Here is a 15442-nt window from a genome sequence, read left to right as displayed (position 1 = left end):
CTTGCTTTTTATTTATTTACATATTTGGCTGCACCTGCATCACGTGGACGTTGCTGGGCCAGGGTTTGAACGTGCCCCACAGTTGTGGTCTGGGCCACAGCTACAGCAACGACGGATCCTTAACCCGCTGTGCCATAAGGGAACTCCCTTGACTTGCTTTCTTTTTTTGGCTTTTTGCTATTTCTTGGGCCGCTCCTGCGGCATATGGAGGTTCCCAGGCTAGGGGTCGAATGGCAGCTGTAGCCACTGGCCTACACCAGAGCCACAGCAATGCGGGATCCGAGCCGCGTCTGCAACCTACACCACAGCTCACGGCAACGCCGGATCGTTAACCCACTGAGCAAGGGCAGGGACCGAACCCGCAACCTCATGGTTCCTAGTCGGATTCGTTAACCACTGCGCCACGACGAGAACTCCTGACTTGCTTTTTAAAATCACTCTTATGCTGCTGAGATTCATCCGCACTGTCGATGTAGCTGTAATTAATCCATCTTCACTGTTGACAGAAGAAAATCCCAGCCAGTGAGAGGAGGCACAGTGGGTGCCACAAATGAACTAAGGATCTTCCTTGATATCTGTTTTTCACGGAGATAAATTATAACATAGTTTTAAAATAGCTCTTCAAAATTTTACGTTGCTTGATGTTACATCTGGACACCTTTTCGGAGGCAACCTCTGTAAACGCCAGTTCTTATTTTGGAGGATGTCGTGTGCAACAGCCATCCCCAGAGGGCGCTGTGCACATGCCGAGACCCTGAAGTGGGGGGCATTGCTGTTTGTCTAATTATTATTCAGGATTTGTTTATCAGAGAATTTTTTTGTAATATTTGGCAAGGGGGAAACTTGGCCTTTTTTCCGATCTTTCTTTTCTTTCTTTCTTTCTAGGGCCACGCCTGTGGCATACGGAAGTTCCCAGGCTAGGGTTCTTTTTGGGGCTGCATCTGTGACCTACACCACAGCTCATGGCAACACAGGATCCTTAACCCACTGAGCAAGGCCAGGGATTGAACCCATATCCTGATGGATCCTAGTGGGGTTTGTTTCTGCTGAGCCACAAAGGGAACTCCTTGACTTACTTTGTTCTTATTTGTCACAAATTTTAAAACAAATACATATGGGAGTTCCCGCTATGGCATAAACCCGATTCTGGGCACTGTGTGGCACAGTGGGTTAAAAGATCTGGCATTGCTGCAGCTGTCGTGTAGGTCTCAACTGTGGCTTGGATTCGGTGTCTGGCCAGGGAACTTCATATGCCAGGGGTGCGGCCGTAAAAAAAAAAAAACAAACCCCAGAGAACATGTGCTATGGCTTCTCCTTCAACATTCTCTTTGGTGTCAGGGGCAGCATGAGCAGCACCCCCCTCTTCTCCCCTCCCTGCTCAATTTTGCTAAATAAAACATCGTTGCGTTTGTTTTTTTCAACTGTTGCGTCTTGATTACTTGTTTCCTTACCTAGTGTTGCTTGTTGATGTTGATCCCACATTGAGGGGTGGAGCCAATGACATAAATACGTTGCCAGTGCTGTGTACCCGTCATCACCACTGCCAAGATAAACGCTGTCCCTGTGAAAGAGTAAGTCCCCGCCCCTTCCCAGTCCTTAGTCGCTGCTCATCTGCTCTCTCTCTCTATGAATCCGACTGTTCTAGGGACCTCATCTATGTAAAGTCATGTAACATTTGTCCTTTCGTGTCTGGCTTATTTCACCGGGTGTAAGGTTTGCATGGTTCCTCCGTGCTGTAGCAGGTGTCAGGATTTCCTTCCTTGAATGGCTGATCTGATGTGTGTATAGGTCACACTTTTTCTGTTGATGAGCACTTGGGCTCTTTCTGCCTGTTCGCTATTCTGGAGTGTGCTGGGAACATGTGTGTGCGTATGTCTACTTGTTTAAGTACCTGTTTTTAATTCTTTTAGGTCTGCACCTAAAGTTGTTGGACCATATGGTAATTTCATCTGTTTGGCTTTTGAAAAGCTGCCAAATTGTTTTCTACAGTCGTGGAACTGTTTTAGATTGCCACCAGCAATATTTGAGAATTCTAGTTTTTACACATCCTCACCAGCACATTTATTTTCCTATCTTTTTAATTTCTAGCCATCCTAGTGGATGTGAAATGGTGCCTCATTGTGGTGGGTTTTGTTTGTTTGTTTGTTTTGTTTTTTGCTTTTTAAGGCTGTACTTGCTGCATATGGAGGTTCCCAGGCTACGGGTCAAAAAGGAGCTGCAGCTGCCTGTCTATACCACAGCCCCAACAATGTGGGGTCTGAGCCACATCTGTGACCTACACCACAGCTCACGGCAACACCGGATCCTTAACCCACTGAGCACGGCCAGGGATTGAACCCGCAACCTCATGATTCCCAGTCAGATTCGTTAACCACTGAACCACTACGGGAACTCCCTGAGTTTAGAATTTTGGATTGGTAGTTAGTTTCTTTCAGCACATGGAAAATTTCATTGCATTATCTTTTAGCCTCCATTTTTTGTTGTTGACAAGTGAACTGTAAGGCTGTTGTTACTTGTAGGTAATCTGCCTTTTTTCTGTGGCTGCTTTTGAGATTTTCTGTCCTTTGTGTTTGATGCCGTTTCACTCTGTTATATCTCAGTATTTATTTCCTTTTATTTCTGCTCGAGATGCATTGAGTCTTTGGAATCTCTGAATTGTATTTCATGAGTTGTCATCTTTATGATGTTAAGTTTTCCAATCCATGAATGTTTTAAATGTCTATATCAATTTAGAATTAAAAAGAATTTAAACTTATATTTGAACTGAATTTAGCAACTGGTTGCAGGATTTAGACAATTTAGACAGCCCTATTCTCTTTGGAATAAGAGGTGATTTGCATTGTACTTTATCTCTTTCTTTTCTCTCCCTTTCTATATTTTGTCATTATTTTTTTATTTTTAGGGTCATTCCTATGGGCATATGGAAGCTCCCAGGCTAGGGGTCGAATTAGAGCAGCAGTTACCGGCCTCCACCACAGCCACAGCAGTGCCACATCTGAGTCACGTCTGGGACCTACACCACAGCTCACGGCAACACTGGATCCTTAACCTGCTGAGTGAGGCCAGGGATCGAACCTGCATCCTCATGGATACTAGTTGAGTTCGTATCCAGTGAGACACAAGAGGAACTCGCTACTTTGTCATTATTTAAACATTTTGTTTTAAGCCTTTTCTATTACAAAAGAAAGACTCCTCATTAATGTTTGTGTTAAATGTCACAGCCGCATTATCAATAATCATTTAAATACATTTTCTTTCTTTCTTTTTTTTTTCTTTTTGGCTTTTCTAGGGCCGCTCCCACGGCATATGGAGGTTCCCAGGCTAGGGGTCGAATCGGAGCTGTAGCCACCAACCTACACCAGAGCCACAGCAATGTGGGATCCGAGCCGTGTCTGCAACCCACACCACAGCTCATGGCAATGCCAGATCCCTAACCCACTGAGCAAGGCCAGGGATTGAACCCGCAACCTCACGGTTCCTAGTCGGATTCGTTAGCCACTGAGCCACAACGGGAACTCCTTTACCATATCTTCTCAATCCATTCATCTGTCAGTGGTCACTTAGGTTGTTTCCATGTCTTGTCTATTGTGAATAGAGCTGCAATGACCATAGGGTGCACGCATCTTTGTCAAGGAAAGTTTTGTCTGGCTGTATGCCCAAGAGTGGGATTGCTGGGTCACATGGTATTTGGGTTTCTAAGGTACCTCCATGCTGTTCTCCACAGTGGTCGTACCAGTTTACATTCCCAGCAAGAGTGCAGGAGGGTCCCCTTTTGTCACACCCTCTCCAGCATTTGTTACCTGTGGACTTATTTGTGATGGCCGTTCTGACTGGCGCCTCATAGTAGTTTTGATTTGCATTTCTCTAGTGCTCAGTGATGGCGAGCATTTTTGCATGTGCTTGTTGGCCATCCGTATTTATTTGTCTTTTTTTCATACCTTTTTTTCTTTTGCATAAACCTTTCCCCCACCAGATGGATTCCTTAAGACGTATCTCCTGTGAGGTAAAATTATTAAGTCTGAGATTTATATTTTCTAAGCTTTAAGCATTATTCCAGATTCATTTATTCATGTGTAAAAATACATGTCTACTTTTAACATAAATGATTATATAATATTTTTTGTTCCACATCATTTCCGATTATACAATGTTTCTTGCCTTTAAAAAGTTCCAGCCACAGAAAGCTCCCCCATCTGGTGGGGACTGATGCTCTCTAACCACCTCGCTTCTGTTTGTATTTGTATCTGTCCACCACTCCATGTGGACCTGTCTTCGTTTCACTAGGCTGTGCCTCCCGTAAATGCTTCAGAGAGGGCACAGTGGGGGCTTGGTATCATCCAGTGCGGCTGGGGCTGGGTGATCAGGGAGTGGGGGGTTCTTTCTTGTGGGTGCTGCAGTGGATCAGCTCACATGAGGATGGAGTTCCCGACACCTGGGCACCAGTGTCTGTGGGTCATGATTGCCAGCAGGCAGGTGACTGGTGTCATTCCTGTTTCGCTTGTGTTGTCTCTCAGGAAGCAGACTTTCCCTGTCCGTAGGCACAAGGCCCTCTCTGCTCTTGGCAGAGACGGGCGCAGAATTCCTGCCTCAGCAAGCAGGTGCAAAGGGAGCTCCAGGGACCACTAAAAGCCTGTCTTTCCCTGGACCCATTTTCTTGATTTTTACGTTTACCTCAGTATGAATTTTTGATATTTATACCATCCAGCACAACCAGAGCAATGATGTTTCACAGCGTCTGTGGGGGATCCCGCGCGCTTTTGTTCTGTCGGCCTTTCCGGCAGTGCCGAGGTTTCACTCTCTCTGGAAAGTGAAGCAGGCAAAATTCCCACTCTTTGGGAGGTAGGATGTCTCCGGTCACTTTGCCAGCAGAGGGTTTCTCCACGCAGGGCGGAGTTCGTCCTGGACCCGAGTTCTCACAGAGGAGGGACTAGCCCCTTCCTTGGTCACCCGTGTGTGAAGGTGGCGAGGATGCTCTCCCCCCACGATGGTGTCCTAAGCCATCCCTAGAGGACACTTCTCTTCCCTGGTGTGCAGACAGGTGGCAGGGGTCTTCAGCTCCTGCCTGGAGACGCGTGGTGGGCACGGCGTGGCCGGTGAGGGGGCGCAGGCGCCAGTGTCATCTCCATCCTCTCAAGGTCTTTGGACCCCAGACTTAACCAAGAGGCAGAGCCTGGAACCAGGGCAGAGAATAAGGGCAGCATCTAGAAGTCCTGCCCCGGCTTGAGGTCCACCTTAAGGCAGGGCCCCCTTGCATCCTCTTCCTGTCATCTAATATGCTGCGGGGGCGGCGGGGGGGGGGGTGGCACGGGGACTGGGAGGGGAAAGGTGGGTGAGACACCTGAGGATCGGCAGGGCCCAGGCTGGGTGCCAGGGACGTGCTTTGGCCATCTTGCTGCCTGAGTTAGGGACAGCCCTGTCTCCCAGGAGAGGGAACCAGTTCATGCTGTGAGGGGCCTGCCTTTGCCCCAGGAGCTCCAGGCTCTTTTTTATGTCTGGGCCCCACCTGGCATCTGTCCCCAGACTTACTCCTCAGCTTAAGTAAAAAGCAGATGGAGGAGACAGGCTTGTCCCCCGACAAAGCAAGCACTAAGGGAAGGCCAGCAGAAGCACCTGCCTGCCAGCCCGTGAGGGGCCCGAGTCCTGGCAAGGAGTGTGGGGGTGGAGGGGGAGGCTGAGGGCTGAGCTGAGACCCAGAAGTCAGGTGATGGAGAAGCAGGGCCACAGAAGCGCTCCAAAGGATCTGGGGTAGCTGAGGCAGTGACAACAGTAGGAGCTGGCTGGGCTCAGTGTTGTCCACCCACCTGGGAGCATGGTGCCTGGCAGTCAGGGGGGTGCAGGGGGCGGTCTAGGATTTGCTAGAGTTGCAATAAGACAGGCCAATAAAGAAGGAAATACAGCTTTTGGAGTTTCTTTACTTTGTTCACTTTTTACCTTTTTTTTTTTTCTTTTTTTTTTGCTATTTTTAGGGCTGCACCTGTGGCATATGGAGGTTCCCAGGCTAGGGGTCAAATCCGAGCTACAGCTGCCAGCCTACACCACTGCCACAGCAATGCAGGATCTGAGCCACATCTGGGACCTACACCACAGCTCACAGCATCTCCAGATCCTTTACTCACTGGGTGAGGCCAGGGATTGAACCCGCAACCTCATGGTTCCTACTCAGATTCGTTTCCGCTGCTCCACGATGGGAACTCCTCAAAAACTCTCCTATCTCTGCTGAACTCAGGGTAAGGAAAGTCCAGAGGCTGCTGGAGGGGAGGGAGGGAGATTGAGCCGTGGACTCTCCTGGGCGCCTGTGTGTCTTGGGAGGGAACGGTGCCCGCCTCCTCTTCACACCTGCCCCAGCAGCCATCTCTGTGCTGGACAGTGCCAGGGTCAGGGCCCGGGCTCCCATACTCCCCACCCCTACTCTGGCCCCCCGTGGAATAGTCTTCTCAGGTTTCTGGTAATTTCATCAGGGCTGCATCATGTTGCTGATGCTGCAGATAACATCTTTCTGTGGGTAACCCTTCCCTGCCAGAGCCCCAAGGCCGGCCCCAGGCTTCGAGGAGGGACGTGGGGGTGCGGGAGGAGTTTGGGGTGTGAGGGTCTGTGCGGCAGCAGGTTGGCGGGGAGGCCAGAGAGTGCGGGGGACCACCCCGCAGGGCTGAGGGTGGGGCGGCTGGGGAGGCCCCCAAGGGCCTGGGGCCCTTGCAGGTTGTGTGGCCTCCCTGCACCTCCAGCCAGGCCCTCCTGACAGACCCCGAGACCCACCCCTCCCAGGACGGCGGTGCACTGGCCCCGGCTCAGGTCCACCTTAACTGGGCAGCCCTCCGCCGGCGGGGCGGGGCGCGTCGCAGACGCCGAATGCACAGAAGGAGCCCAGGCAGCTCCCAGGCCTGAGGCGGGACACACACAGCTTTCAGTCCCCTGCCTGCCTATTTGCGCTGGGTCTGCTGCCCAGACCATGACCCAGGGCGCCTTGGGGCTGACGCCTGGCTGGGGCTGGGGCTGGGGCTGGGACGGGGATGGGGACTGGGACGACGACTGGGATAGCGCGGTGCTGACCCTGCTGGCGCTGGCTGTGGTGGCCGCCACAGCACTGGCTTTGCACTGGTTTGGCTCTGGGCAGGATCAGGAGGACACGGGAGCAGCATCCACAGCCCCCTGGACCCAGCCTTCTCAGGTCGGGGGAGCCGGGCCAGCCCTGCCCCCAAAGTTCAAGGTCAGTGGTGGCGCCGGGGGACATAGCTCAGGGGAGGAGCAGCCAGACCCTGCAGGACACGGCCAGGGGAGTCCAGCTGCAGCAGGAGCCCTGCAGCAGGATCCCCTGGCGGGTGAAGCTCTGGCTGCCCCGGCTGCATCTTCACGCAAGACACCTTGTGGAGTGGCCAGCGGAGGGGCCTTGGGACAGCAGCACGGTGACACCACCCCAGAAGGCCGCCAAGGAAAAGGAAGGGAGCCTCGCAGGCCAGGCGCGGCCTTCCTGGGTAGGAGCAAAGCAGAGGGGACGTCTGCCCCTCTCCTGATACACTTCACCCCTCGGAGTCCCGGCAGAGAAGTGGACATGCAGCTGGGGGCGGAAGGCATCCGAGCCAAGGCACCAGCTTTCCGGGCCCCAGTCCACACAGTGGAACAGGACACCAGCCCCTGGCGGGGAGGGGTGGGCTCAGCTGGCTCCCTGGGGAGGAGCCCAGGCAGCAGGCGGCGGCGGGTGGACCACAGCTCGGGAGAGAAAAGCTGCGGCTCCTCCAGGCTGGCCCCCCTGCCTGTGGGCACCGTGGGGCGTGTGTGGGGAGCTGCGGATGGAGCCAGGAGCCTCCTCAGGGGCTCCCAGGGGCTCCTGTTCCCCCAGGAGGCACTCCCAGCACACCCTGTGCAGACCAGGCCCTGGAGGGATGTCTCGGAGAGGGGACCTGGGAAAAGCAGCCCCTCACCCACCTCACACCTGACTCTGGACTCTGGGGTCAGAGCTGCTGCGGAGCCTCAAGGGTCCCCAGCTTCCATGGGAGGCTGGCCCTGGGCGAGGAGGGAGGTCCTTGTCACTAGGAGCTTCAACCAGGCCGCCGGCTCCACGGGGCCATCCCCAGAGGGGTCGCGGTGGGAACGCCCAGTCTGGCTCCAAGGGCAGGGGGCCACAGAGGCCTGCCGCGTGGGGGAGGCTGGGGCTGATGACTCCGGAGAGCACCCTCTCTTCAGTCCGGGGCCTGGAGGGACAAAGGAGCAAGGGGGCCACAGCGTAAGAGAAGGGAGAGGACCCCTGCAAGGCCAGACGGCCAGCGGGAAGCTAGCGGCGGACACCTGCAGCGGCACCCCCGCCCCGAGCCCCTCAGTCACACACCCCCCCTGCACCCCCAACCCCCCCACACCCTCAGGTTCCCCACCCACAACACGTACCCACCGAGATCTCTTATCTGTAGCCTCAACCCTTCCTACCTCCTCTGCTTCAGGCTCTTTTCCCCTTAGAGTTAGCCAGGGTCCTGCTGAGGATGAGAGTCTCAAAGCAGCCCCAGCCCCAGCCCCAGCCCCTGCCCCAGCCCCAGCCCCAGCCCCTGCCCCTGCCCCAGCCCCAGCCCCAGCCCCAGCCCCAGCCCCAGCCCCAGCCCCAGCCCCTGCCCCTGCCCCAGCCCCAGCCCCAGCCCCAGCCCCTGCCCCTGCCCCAGCCCCAGCCCCTGCCCCAGCCCCAGCCCCAGCCCCTGCCCCAGCCCCAGCCCCAGCCCCAGCCCCTGCCCCAGCCCCAGCCCCAGCCCCTGCCCCAGCCCCAGCCCCAGCCCCTGCCCCTGCCCCAGCCCCAGCCCCTGCCCCTGCCCCAGCCCCAGCCCCTGCCCCAGCCCCAGCCCCTGCCCCAGCCCCAGCCCCAGCCCCTGCCCCAGCCCCAGCCCCAGCCCCTGCCCCAGCCCCAGCCCCTGCCCCAGCCCCAGCCCCTGCCCCTGCCCCAGCCCCTGCCCCTGCCCCAGCCCCAGCCCCAGCCCCAGCCCCTGCCCCAGCCCCAGCCCCAGCCCCAGCCCCAGCCCCAGCCCCAGCCCCTGCCCCAGCCCCAGCCCCAGCCCCAGCCCCAGCCCCAGCCCCAGCCCCTGCCCCTGCCCCTGCCCCAGCCCCAGCCCCTGCCCCAGCCCCAGCCCCAGCCCCAGCCCCAGCCCCAGCCCCTGCCCCTGCCCCTGCCCCAGCCCCAGCCCCAGCCCCTGCCCCTGCCCCAGCCCCTGCCCCAGCCCCAGCCCCTGCCCCAGCCCCAGCCCCAGCTCCAGCCCCAGCGCTAGACCTTACCCTAGCTGCAGCCACAGCCACGGCCCCAGTGCCTGCTAGTGGGTCAAGGCTTGCATCTCAGGAGCCTAGTGTGGTTCTCGGCAAGGACGATCAGGAGGGGCCGCTCCCCACTAGTTGGGGAAACCTTATTTCAATGGTTCTTAGGAGTCACCCCTTCCCCAGGCAAGAGAGGCCCCAAGGGAGAGCCCCAAGGGCAGCTCTGGGAAGCAGCACTTCCAGGGCCTCTGAGGACAGAAGGGCTGGCTCTCCCCCTGAAGAGGCTGTCCCCAACTGTGAGGACAGGCGCGGCTCAGCCAGACTGTTCACAGGGGCAGACGCAGGGGCCCTGGCTGAGGCCGGAGGTCACTCACAGCAGAGCAGCACTGAGGCCAGTGAGGCTCCCGTCACAGGCCCTCCATCAGGCCCCAAAGGGGTCAGAACTGAGGAAGAACATCCAGCCTCACTGCCACCTGCAGCTGCAGTGCCCGGGGCCCTCTCTCGGCCTCCCGAGCAGACCCGGTCTGCATCCTCCTCCCCAGCCAGGAGGGGCTCACTGCCGGTCCCCCGGCCACGGAAACGCAGCATGTGTGAAATAGCCCAGAGCGCTGAGCGGGAGGTCAGCCGGGTGGCCCCAGGGCAGCGCCAAGGACAGGCGCCTGGGGAGAGGCCCAGCCCTGCAGGCAGTGGGGCTGCCCTCACAGAGAAGCAGAAGGAGGCCCGAAAACTCATGGTGTTTCTGCAGAGGCCGGGGGCCTGGGGGGGCGTGGAGGGGCCCCGGAAGCTCAGGTCCCCTGCACGGGAGCTGGCCTCAGCAGTGGCCCTGCCGCCATGGGGGCTGGACCTGGGCAGCTGTCTGGATGTACTGGCCTTCGCCCAGCAGCACGGGGAGCCCAGGCTGGCCCAGGAGATCTATGCCCTGATGAGCGACAACCTGCTCCACGTGCTGGGAGACCCGAGCCTCTACCGGCAGCTGAGTGGGGCTGATCGGGAGCGCATCCTGAGCCTTCGGACTGGCCGGGGCCAGGCGGTGCTGGGGGTCCTCGTGCTGCCCAGCCTCTACCAGGTGAGCCGCTCGGGGCTCACGAGGGACCCTGGTGGGGCAGGGGCTCCCGGGGTGGGGCCAGGGCCCCTGCCTCCCTGCCCCTCCCTGCATGTGCTCCACCCCGGGGAGAACACATGGCAGCCCCTGACCCAGGTGCCTCAGGAGGTCCCGCTTCGGGGCTGTGGCCTCTGCACCCTGCACAACTACCTGTTCCTGGCGGGCGGCATCCGTGGATCTGGCGCCAAGGCCGTCTGCTCCAACGAGGTCTTCTGTTACAACCCTCTGACCAACATCTGGAGCCAGGTGCGGCCTATGCTGCAGGCCCGCGCCCAGCTCAAACTGGTGGCGCTGGACGGGCTGCTCTATGCCATCGGGGGCGAGTGCCTGTACAGCATGGAGCGCTACGACCCACGCACAGACGCCTGGACCTCCCGCGCGCCCCTCCCTGCAGGCAGCTTCCCTGTGGCTCACGAGGCTGTGGCCTGCCAGGGGGACATCTATGTCACTGGGGGCCACCTCTTCTACCGCCTGCTCCGGTACAGCCCCGAGAAGGACGTGTGGGACGAGTGCCCCTACAGTGCCAGCCATCGGCGGTCCAGCGACATGGTGGCCCTGGGGGGCTTCCTGTACCGCTTCGACCTGCTGCGGGGTGTGGGCGCTGCAGTCATGCGCTACAACACGGTCACCGGCTCCTGGAGCCGCGCTGCCTCCCTGCCCCTGCCGGACCCTGCCCCGCTCCGCTGCGCCGTGCTGGGCAACACCATTTACTGCCTCAACCACCGGGTCACGGCCACCTTCACGGTCTCCGAGGGGACTGCCCAGTTCCAGGCCAAGGAACTACAGCCTTTCCCCCTGGGGGCCAAAGGGGTCCTCTGCCCGTTCACCCTGACCCTGCCCGCTGCGGACCCACTGCAGACTGCCCTCTGAGCGGCCTCTAGAGCAGCAGGGACTTCAGCGCTGCTCCCCAGGGCGACCCTGGGTGGCGTCTGAGGGCAGGCGGGGCACAGCGAGAGGACCTTTCCACTGTCTTTCCTTTTTCTGTTCTAATGAGCCTCTGACTCCCCCGCCGCCCCACCCCCGAGCCCTCTCCTGCACGTGGCACTTGGTTGCTGGATGTCCCTGCCCGGTTTCTTACTCCCGCCAAACCCAAGCTGCGTCTTGCCTTCAGGACTTAATTCCGTTCCTGGTCACCCAACAGCTCAGCTGGCTCACACACCCCTCCAGGCAGAGACCTCCCTCCCAGCACCACCCCATGGCCTGGGAGGTCTCTGCCCGGGGTGGGGGTGTCCCTGGGTTCTCAGAGCCTGTGACGTCCTCGGGGACCAGGACTTGGCTCACGGAGGAGCTCGGCCACGGCCGAGTGGAGGAGGGAGACAGCTGGGGGCACATTCGTGCTTCCTTGGTCCAACCCTGAGGCTACTGGCCAGGCGAGGAAGCTTCAAGGGGGTCGGAAGTGGTGGGGGGGAGACAGGGAGCAAAGGAGGCCCCAGGAAAATCATCCTTCCTCTGGGACTTTCTGCCTGTCCGGAGGCCTCCGGACAGGGCAGAGAGGCCTGGCCGGGCTCTCCCAAGGAAGAGCTCCGAAGCCCTCTTTTGTCTGACCTGCCTCAAGGGCCTAGAACCCTTGTCTGTGAGAGCGCCCTGCTGGCGGTGGCCCCTGCCCAGACCCCAGCCCAGGCCGGCCAGGACCACTCAGCTCATACCCCTCTCCAGCCTTGCGGGGTCTCCCACCTGCTCAGCCCCTCCAGAAGCCCGCCCCCTTCCCTGGGGGTGGCCTGGGCTTTGCCTTCGCTCTGCCCCTTGTGCCTGGATGAGAGACCTTACATCGCTTTTCTTGAGAACGTCAGGGCACACGCCTGAGCACCCAGCAAGGCCCAGGTGCACAGGGAACAATGTTCTCCTCACCCACTCTGTAAGTGACTGTGGGAAGGCCAGCAAATCTGCCCGAATACGGCTCCTTGTCCCCCCGCCACCCGACCTGGTTTGCCCCCATGTAGCTTCTTGCTGGCTGCTGCTTCTAAGTTTGGCTCCTTCGGCCCCAAGTACCTTTCCTTCATCAAGAGCCTCTGCGTCGCGCCCTTGTCGTGTGCCGTTCACAGGTGTGATGCGCAGCTGAGCGGGGCAGAAGGGGCCCTCAGGTTGTGCATGAAAATACATTTATTGAGAAACAAGCTGTGGGCCCGGGCCACGTGCTGGAGTTGCTGTGACGCTGCCGCGCGGGTGCGTGTGGGCGGCGGGGTGGCGCCTACTGCGTGCGCTTGGTCTCGCTGAGCAGCTCCTGCCAGTTCTTCTCCATCTCCTCCTTGCAGTTGAGGAAGGCATCCTCCAGGCGCCGCATGGACTCCGCCAGCGTGGGGTTGGTGCGGGTCACCACCATGTCGTAGGCCAGCCACGTGGCCTGCACTACAACAGCCAGAGAGGCCCCGCTCAGGCCAGCGGGCGGCGGCTCTGGGGCCTCGACCCAGGGGCAGGGGGTGGGCTGGGCGCCTCCTCCTGCCACGGCCAGCATGCTGGGGACGGACCCGCTGAGTGGCCCAGGTACTCTAAGGAGAGAAAGCTGGTGGGCCGTGTGTCAAGGGCTCATAAAAATCCCCATTGAAACTCCTCTCTACACAGAGCAGTAATGAAACTTCCCGAATTTCACACAAGTCTCAATTTCTGGATGCATCAGCCTGTGACACCAAAAGCTTGGAGGCCAGTCTGACGTGGGATCTTAGGAAAAATGAGAGTAGACCAAAGTCCTTACCTGTCTGCAGTTCACAGCTCGTGGGTGTGGGGTGACCCCCAAGAAGCCACAATGCCCACCCGAGCTCACACATGCAGGTAGGGCTGGCCCTTCCCGAAGGCCTGAGCCTCAGGTTACCTCAGGCTACCTGGCCTGGGCTGCCTGCCCCCTCTACCTGGGCACCTCTTGGCTTTCACTCAGGCCAGTCCAGGGTTCCTCCTTCTGGAAGGTTTGCCGCGTTCCCCTTTAGGGGTCCTTCGGCGCTCACCGCTGTACTGACCACCCTTCTGGCTTTGAGAACAACTTGAGGGCAGCGTCCCCTGGGCCTGTAGGGGAACAGGTGCTTCCTGCACAAATCCAGCGCCCGTGCAGAGACGCCATCTCCACCCCACTCCCTCTGCAGCACCTGCCCCCACTGGTGTGGTTCTTCCCTTCAGAACTAGGAAGAACGGGGTTGCCTCTCTGTGCGGTAAATGCATTCCCTTAGACCCTCTGGCTGGGCTAAAAAAATACTGGATACTTGGGAAAACTATGTCCTTAAGGAAATGAGCCAAAGGAGAGATACACAGATGGACTAACAACAAGTGCACACATATGTCCACACACAACCGACGTCAGCAGACGGGCAGACACGAAGTTTTGAACAAAGTGGCATCTGGGGAGTTCCCATCATGGCTTTGTGGTTAACAAACCCGACCAGCATCCATAAGGATGCGGGTTCTATCCCTGGCCTCGCTTAAGAATCAGCATTGCTGTGGGCTGTGGTGTAGCTGAAGATGTGGCTTGGATCCCACATTGCTGTGGCTGTGGAGCAGGCCGGCAGCTGCAGCTCCAGTTCAACCCCTAGCCTGGGGACCTCCGTAAGCCTCGGGTGCAGCTCTAAAAAGACAAAAAAAAAAAAAAAAAAAAAAAAAAAAAAAAAAAAAAAAAGGCAAGAAAGTGGCATCTGTTTGGTTCGGGGAAAATTGTTAGAAAAGATACCTGCAGCACACCTGAGCAGTCAGAGGACACATGTGGCCAGCACGGGGACTCTCCAACTTTTGGAAGCATGAGAGTTACTTGGGACACTTGTTAAAAGGTAGACTGCTGGTCCCTCTCAGAACTCAAAGAAGTTCTTGTGTAGCTGGGAAAGGTGCTCAGGATCCTGCATCTTTTTTTTTTTTTTTTTTGTCTTTTGACTTTTTTAGGGCCACACCTGTGGCATATGGAGGTTCCCTGACTAGGGGTCTAATTGGAGCTGTAGTTGCCAGCCTATGACAGAGCCACAGCAACGCCAGATCCGAGCCGAGTCTGTGACCTACACCACAGCTCATGGCAATGCCGGATCCTTAACCCACTGAGCGAAGCCAGGGATCGAACCTGCAACCTCATGGTTCCTAGTTGAATTCGTTTCTGCTGTGCCATGATGGCAACTCCCAGATCCTGTATCTTAATAAGCATCTGGGTAATTCTGGTGCAGGAAAGCAGCAGACCACCACTCTAGACCCCCTGGACAGCAGGCGGGGCGTGGACCTGGGTTTGCTTCCCAGCTCTCCAATTAGCAGCCGGTGACCTGGAGTCGGTGACTTAGACTGACCAACCTCAGTGTCCCCTCATGTGAAGGAAAGGCAGCGTGCCGATCTCTCGGCTTGCTCTGAAAATGACGTGGATGATCTATGTAAACTGCCTCGCACATATTAGGTGCTCAAGGAAGGAGAAAATGTTACTATAACATAAATAATGCTAAAAAGACAAAAAAGAGTGGGGGTTCCCAGCATGGCTCAGCAGAAACGAATCCGACTAGGAACCATGAGGTTGAAGGTTCGATCCCTGGCCTTGCTCATTGGGTTAAGGATCTGGCATTGCCGTGAGCTGTGGTGTAGGTCACAGACGCAGCTCGGATCCCGCGTTGCTGTGGCTCTGGCGTAGGCTGGCGGCTACAGCTCCGATTCAACCCCTAGCCTGGGAACCTCCATATGCCAAGGGTGCAGCTCTAAAAAGACAAAAAAATAAAAATAAAAAAATTTAAAAATTTAAAAAAATAATAAAATAAATAATGGAGGTATTCAGGGCAAAGAACTAGGGTGGGTAAACAAACAAACAAGAGCAGCTCACGGCAATGAATCTCATAGAGGCCTACGTAGCCCCGGAATTCTAGCCCTGAGTGAGTTTCCTGAAGCCAAAATGGAGAAGGAAGAGGGCTCGGTTTTAAAACTTGGTGGCCATAAAATAAATACAAACCCATTGTTTCAGACACTTATCCTAAGGAAGAATTTTCCTACAGGTATGTTTTATGAGAGGTGTGTAATATAGTTGAAATGTCCTTGATAACATTCCTACTTTATTTATTTTATTTATTTATTTTGTCTTTTTGCCTTTTCCAGGGCTGCTCCCGCGGCATATGGAGGTTCCCAGGCTAGGGGCTGAATCGGAGCTGTAGCTGCTGGCCTACGCCAGAGCCACAGCAACGCGGG

At 57.1% G+C, this 15442-nt stretch overlaps 2 protein-coding genes across 6 annotated transcripts in view; one reads left to right on the top strand and one right to left on the bottom strand.

Moving 5' to 3' along the window:
* Positions 1-6874: 6874 nt before the first annotated feature.
* KLHDC7B (kelch domain containing 7B) lies at positions 6875-12432 on the top strand. 2 transcript variants are annotated; one of them, XM_085025253.1, is made up of 2 exons: positions 6875-7469; positions 10103-12432. In XM_085025253.1, exon 2 carries the CDS (start codon positions 10142-10144, stop codon positions 11189-11191), a length of 1050 nt encoding a protein of 349 aa, XP_084881379.1. In that variant the 5' UTR covers positions 6875-7469; positions 10103-10141; the 3' UTR covers positions 11192-12432. The 2 variants fall into 2 exon arrangements, with proteins under 2 accessions (XP_084881379.1, XP_084881380.1); XM_085025254.1 differs by having other exon boundaries at positions 6893-8547; positions 9274-11262.
* Positions 12404-15442, bottom strand: part of SYCE3 (synaptonemal complex central element protein 3) — a 31343-nt gene continuing 28304 nt past the window's right edge. For 2 of the 4 annotated variants that reach the window (XM_085024641.1, XM_021091052.2), the window contains exon 3: positions 12404-12667. In XM_085024641.1, coding sequence (XP_084880767.1) covers positions 12510-12667 — 158 coding nt within the window. In that variant the 3' untranslated portion in view covers positions 12404-12509. Of the gene's footprint in view, positions 13316-15442 lie in introns of all 4 variants that reach the window. The other 2 variants (XM_085024642.1, NM_001206362.1) reach the window with 2 other exon arrangements.

The sequence above is a fragment of the Sus scrofa genome, chromosome 5 (assembly GCF_054392235.1).
Source record: "Sus scrofa isolate SSC_HxYL_T2T_F1_AM1 chromosome 5, Sscrofa_HxYL_maternal_Yorkshire_Landrace_v2.0, whole genome shotgun sequence".
Classification (NCBI taxonomy): Eukaryota; Metazoa; Chordata; class Mammalia; order Artiodactyla; family Suidae; genus Sus; species Sus scrofa.
Note: the sequence above shows the minus strand (reverse complement) of the source record. Positions and strands in the feature narration are given on the sequence as shown.

What these genes read in the sequence shown, in the direction of transcription:
- KLHDC7B (XM_085025254.1), top strand. Translation starts at nt 6,947, where the DNA reads ATGACCCAGGGCGCCTTGGGGCTGACGCCTGGCTGGGGCTGGGGCTGG. An exon ending in GCCCCTGCCCCTGCCCCAGC is followed by an intron (nt 8,548 to 9,273) that starts CCCAGCCCCAGC and finishes CACGGCCCCAGT; the next exon opens with GCCTGCTAGTGGGTCAAGGC.